This window comes from Cannabis sativa, chromosome 5 (genome assembly GCF_029168945.1).
Source record: "Cannabis sativa cultivar Pink pepper isolate KNU-18-1 chromosome 5, ASM2916894v1, whole genome shotgun sequence".
Classification (NCBI taxonomy): Eukaryota; Viridiplantae; Streptophyta; class Magnoliopsida; order Rosales; family Cannabaceae; genus Cannabis; species Cannabis sativa.
The window spans coordinates 69,263,575-69,268,395 of record NC_083605.1 but is presented as its reverse complement, the minus strand read 5'-3'; the positions used below and the strand labels follow the sequence as shown (position 1 = coordinate 69,268,395).

Here is a 4,821-nt window from a genome sequence, read left to right as displayed (position 1 = left end):
CTTCAGGTCACGATCATCGAGAGCTTACTAATGCCGCTTAATTTGGAAATTAAAATGAAACATGCGCCTATTCTACTATCAGGCTACTAACATGCTTCATATCAGGCTTTTCTTATTCCATAAAAATAAATAAACTACTAAAGCAATAAAGGCTTACTGAACCGTGGAACGAGCTAACTGCTGATGATGATTGTACATGTCGTGACGATCTTCGGAAGACAACCTGGCGGCTCTGATACCAAATTGTAACACCCTAACTAGCATAGGCATATTACGTGATTTTTAAACATGTTGTGCAGTTCGTTGCTAATCAACGAGGTTTATGGAAAACGTGATTAATTAAAATTTTTGCTTTTTAATTAAACTTGTAAAATATTTATACAAAAGACTCGGGATCCCGATTACAAAATCATTTACAAAAGCTTACTGTTCATACAAAATAATTGTCGCCTAGCGACTAGATACAAAAATAGCCTCGCTGTCCCGATGATCGTACGCTCCAGGCCTAACCGCCCCGACATGTACAATCTTCATAGGCTCGTTCACGGTCCATCAGCTCTAGCCTTGTCTTTACCTACACATAAACATATCACTGTGAGTCGACAGACTCAGTAAGAAAAGTATAATAATACTCATACATAAATCCCGGTCATGATCAGACGCCCATACCCCTGACCATAACCTTAACTGCCGTGTCCAACACGATACTGAGTCCCCCTAACTGTCGTGTCCAACACGGTACTGAATTCTAAACGTTCATAGGGACGGTACTATTGACAAGTAACAGCCTGATCGGTCGAACTGGTCATACTCTCCATTCTTTGTCGGTCATACTCAGCTGTACCGACGTGTTACAGTATTAGCCTAATCGGTCGAACCGGTCATACTCCGGCTGCTGGTCATACTCCAGCCTGTAACGACGTGATACGTCAAATAGTACGGAACCACCAACCTAAGTGTTAGAACTATTATTTTCTATAGTGACAAATTATGTCCAGTAGCATTCCAGTTGCGTCTGGGTCTCGTAGTCTTTTGTCTGGGGTTCGTACTGTTAGTGTTAGTCCACGTCAGCAAAGATATTTTAGGTTTTAATTGTTCAGATGGTAACAGCTGTCTATTTCGGTTTTCTTGGTTTAGCTGGGTATAAATACGATTTCTGGGTATTTTGTTGACGAACTTTTGATCGGAGATTTGGGGATTACGTTCGTTTCTTTTCGTCTTGTTTCTTCTGTATGTTCCATGGCAGGTCAGATCTTGGAGCTTGAGAGTGTTCATCAATGGCGGAATGATCTGAATCTGGAATTGCTGAGTTCAAACTGAAGGGAGTTCAGTGTCATCTTCATCATCAGATTTGAAGGGATTTCAGATTGAAGACATGTTGAAGAGGAGCTCAGTTGCTGCACAAGGGATTGTGCATTAACAATCAGTGTTCTTGATTATCGTTGGTAATTCATTACTAATTGCTGTAAAGGTTGTATTTGATTCCTTTAGAGAGAATTGGAAATTGTAATATGAACCTTTGATAATTAGTGGATGAATTTACCCTGGTTCGGGGAACCCAAGCACTAGTCGGCTGAGATGTGTTCTCAGTGCAGATGAAGCTTGTAAAATTCTGGTGTTGAATCTTTGATTTTGTTCTTTTTATATTCAAGCTTAAATCAAGATAAAATCAATCTAAATATGAAAAAGATAGGTTAGACAAGAACTTGGGCTTTCATTTGGTATCAGAGCCAGCTATTTCTGTTAGAAATATTGATCCTTAGGGTTCTTGCAAGATTCGTTATTCTGAAATTTATTGTTGCTGCAATTCTTGATTTTTCTGCATTTTTTCTTTCTGCAACACCCAGTTGGAACTAACCCCCTCTCCAGACACGACTCCGGGAGTATACTGCTATCTATCTTTGTTTTGTTTTTCCTTGTTAGTACAGGAATGGAGATGTTCAGAGAAGGTGGGTCCACATCACGACCCCCAATGCTGGAAGGTGCTAATTACCCATACTGGAAAACCAAAATGCGAGCATTCTTGAGGGCGGTGAATGAAAGAGTTTGGATGGCCATTGAAGATGGTTGGACATGCCCAACGATGATGGATAGCGGTGTCACCAAACCAAAACCTACGAGCTTGTGGACTCCAGATGAGATGGAGAGGGCCAATTTTAATTCGAAGGCCATGCATGCTTTGTTCAATGCAGTGTCCACAAATCAATTGAAGGTCATTGCAAACTGTGAGATGGCCAAAGAGGCTTGGGAAAAACTACGAATTAAAAATGAAGGAACGGATGCTGTAAAGAAATCCCGTCTTCGTGCTTTGGCAAAAGCGTTTGAAGATTTATCAATGGAGGAAGAAGAAACGGTGGCTGAGTTCCATGCTAAATTGTGTGACATATCAAATGAATCTTATGCTTTGGGAAAGACTTATTCTAATGCAAAGCTGGTTCGTAAAGTCCTTGGAGTTCTACCTAGGAGATTTATGTCTAAAGTAACCTCCATTGAAGAAATGAGAAACGTGGAGGAACTGGATCTTGATGAACTGATTGGATCCTTGCAGAATTATGAAATGTCATTAACAAGGTGGAAGAAAGAAAAAAAGAAGATGGATGTGAACAAAGAAAAAGGGGACAACAATATTGCGTTCATTCACAAAGAAGAAAATAAGTCTATCCCAGATTTGTCTGCTGGTTTCTCAGATGAAGCTGTAGATTTGCTGACCAAGAACTATGCAAAATTCTTGAAAAAGAAGTACAAGAAACAGTGTTCTGAAGGTAAGGAAAATGCTTCCAAAAGAAATCCTCTTGGGAACTTCTGGCATGGTCAGCAACCCAGTGACAATAAGAGCATGGGCATTCAGTGTAGAGAATGTGATGGGTTCGGACACATTCAGGCCGAGTGTGCTAACACTCTCAAAAAGAAGAAAGCCCTTGTTGCCACCTGGAGCGATAGTGACGAAGAAAAAGACTCTATTGCAAGCAAAAGTTCTAATGAGGATAAACAGGTAGTGGCTTTCATGGCTCAAAGTCATCAGTCTGTTGAATCTGAGGATGATGGAGTCTCCACTGTGTCTGAAGTCGACAGTAATGGAAGACAAAATGCATATGAAGAGATGTTTGCTCAATGGGAATATGTGACCAAGCAGATTATAGGTCTGAATAGTGCCAAGGAGCAGATAGAGTCTGAAAAAGTCAAGCTGGAGGACACTGTTAAGAATCTCAACAAACTTCTTGATGAGAAGGACAATGAGATCTACAAGCTTTCAGCTGAACTCATAAGAGCTAAACAGGCTTTAGAGTTTATCCCTCCAGGAACGGTTGCCATCAATCAAACTCTTCAACTTCAAAAACCTTATGGTGATCGAACCTCTATCGGATACAAGATGTTGTATAAGCAAGGAGATAACTTGGGGGTAGAAGAGTCCATTACACCAGTGATCAACCTAGACAAAAAGGGTGACAATCAATCATCATTTCCCTCGACACCTCAGTCCTCAGACCCCACTAGAAAATTCCATGTTCCATCTGGACCTACCAAGGTGAAGTTAGAAGGAAGAAGAATTGCCCCGGAGAATATATCTCAGATGGAGAGATTCATCCCAGTGTGTCACTTCTGTAAAAGGGGGGGGTCATATTCGACCCAGATGCTATAAGCTGCAGAACTACTTGAAAGCTATGATCAATCGACCTATGAGTTTTCAAAAACCCAATAAAACTCAAAAGGAAGGATCTCAATGTGAGTGGAGATTGAGGGCTGATCGTGAATCGAATGTTGGGTTGGTAGCTCAAGTTTCACTTTGTACGCATTTACGGAAGGACAAAGTGGTACTTGGATAGTGGTTGCTCTCGACACATGACGGGCAACAAGAAATTGTTAGTCAATTACAAAGAAGCAAAGGAGGGAGTTGTCACTTTTGGTGATGGAAATAAGGGCCATATTATTGGAAAAGGAGACTTGGTGATGAGTAGAGCTGCACCTCTTACTGAAGTACTGTATGTGAAAGGACTCAAGGCAAATCTGATAAGCATCGGTCAACTTTGTGATGCAAATTACACTGTAAGTTTTTCTAAAACTCATTGTTTAGTTTCATTTGATGGGTGCTCAGTCTTAACAGGGAAGAGATCTAGTGATGGTAGTTATTTGTTGGACAATGTTCTCCTATGTAATAGTGCATCATTGGATAAATCAGATATTGGAGACTTTACTGCTATTCCAAAAGTTTTAACCAAAAGAAATAAGAGTGTTAAATCATCACCTCGTCTTTCAAGAGCTCATTCACTATTATTAGTGCTATGGTATGGTCTTCTAAACCTTATACTGTTGAATCTTGGGTTTAAACAAAGAAATGATGATGTTTTTGTCCTAGTGTATGCTGGTTTTGATCATGTTGTACATCGTACTCCCTTGCTTCAAAAGAAATATGATGCACACATGATATGTTGTCTAGTGTTCCTCATTGCTTGTTTATGTGTCTTCATGTGTGATAATGATATTTCCACAAACATTTCTCAAAATGCACGTTGACTCAAAATATATAGATAACGGATATTATTTTTTTAGAATTGGTTGAGTAAAAATACATTGGATAATCACATATTATTCTTGATGCTCTCTTGGATTTTTGTTTAATAAAGCCTTGAATTCTCATATTAATGTGTGCAACTTGGGAAGTTTTTTTTTATGTGTTCTATCTGATTAATTCGTTGTGGTATATGATCATTATCTTTCTCTGTTTGTTCAGCTAAGCCTTGATTGTTATCATTTTTTTTCTATGAGGCACTTCATGTCTCATCTACAGGTTCTCCAGTTCTATCGAGGAAGCTCTAAATAGGT

General features: G+C 39.5%; 1 protein-coding gene across 1 annotated transcript; it reads left to right on the top strand.

Moving 5' to 3' along the window:
- The first annotated feature begins 990 nt into the window (after positions 1-990).
- Positions 991-4,512, top strand: LOC133038466 (uncharacterized). The gene is made up of 4 exons (XM_061116631.1): positions 991-1,050; positions 1,138-1,246; positions 1,929-3,589; positions 3,772-4,512. Exons 1-4 carry the CDS (start codon positions 991-993, stop codon positions 4,510-4,512), a joined length of 2,571 nt encoding a protein of 856 aa, XP_060972614.1.
- Positions 4,513-4,821: the final 309 nt, after the last annotated feature.

Coding starts and splice junctions, on each gene's coding strand:
- LOC133038466 (XM_061116631.1), top strand. CDS start 991: ATGTCCAGTAGCATTCCAGTTGCGTCTGGGTCTCGTAGTCTTTTGTCT. Junction 1,051..1,137: donor TTTTGTCTGGGGTTCGTACT/GTTAGTGTTAGT, acceptor TTCTTGGTTTAG/CTGGGTATAAATACGATTTC. Junction 3,590..3,771: donor AGATGGAGAGATTCATCCCA/GTGTGTCACTTC, acceptor TTGGGTTGGTAG/CTCAAGTTTCACTTTGTACG.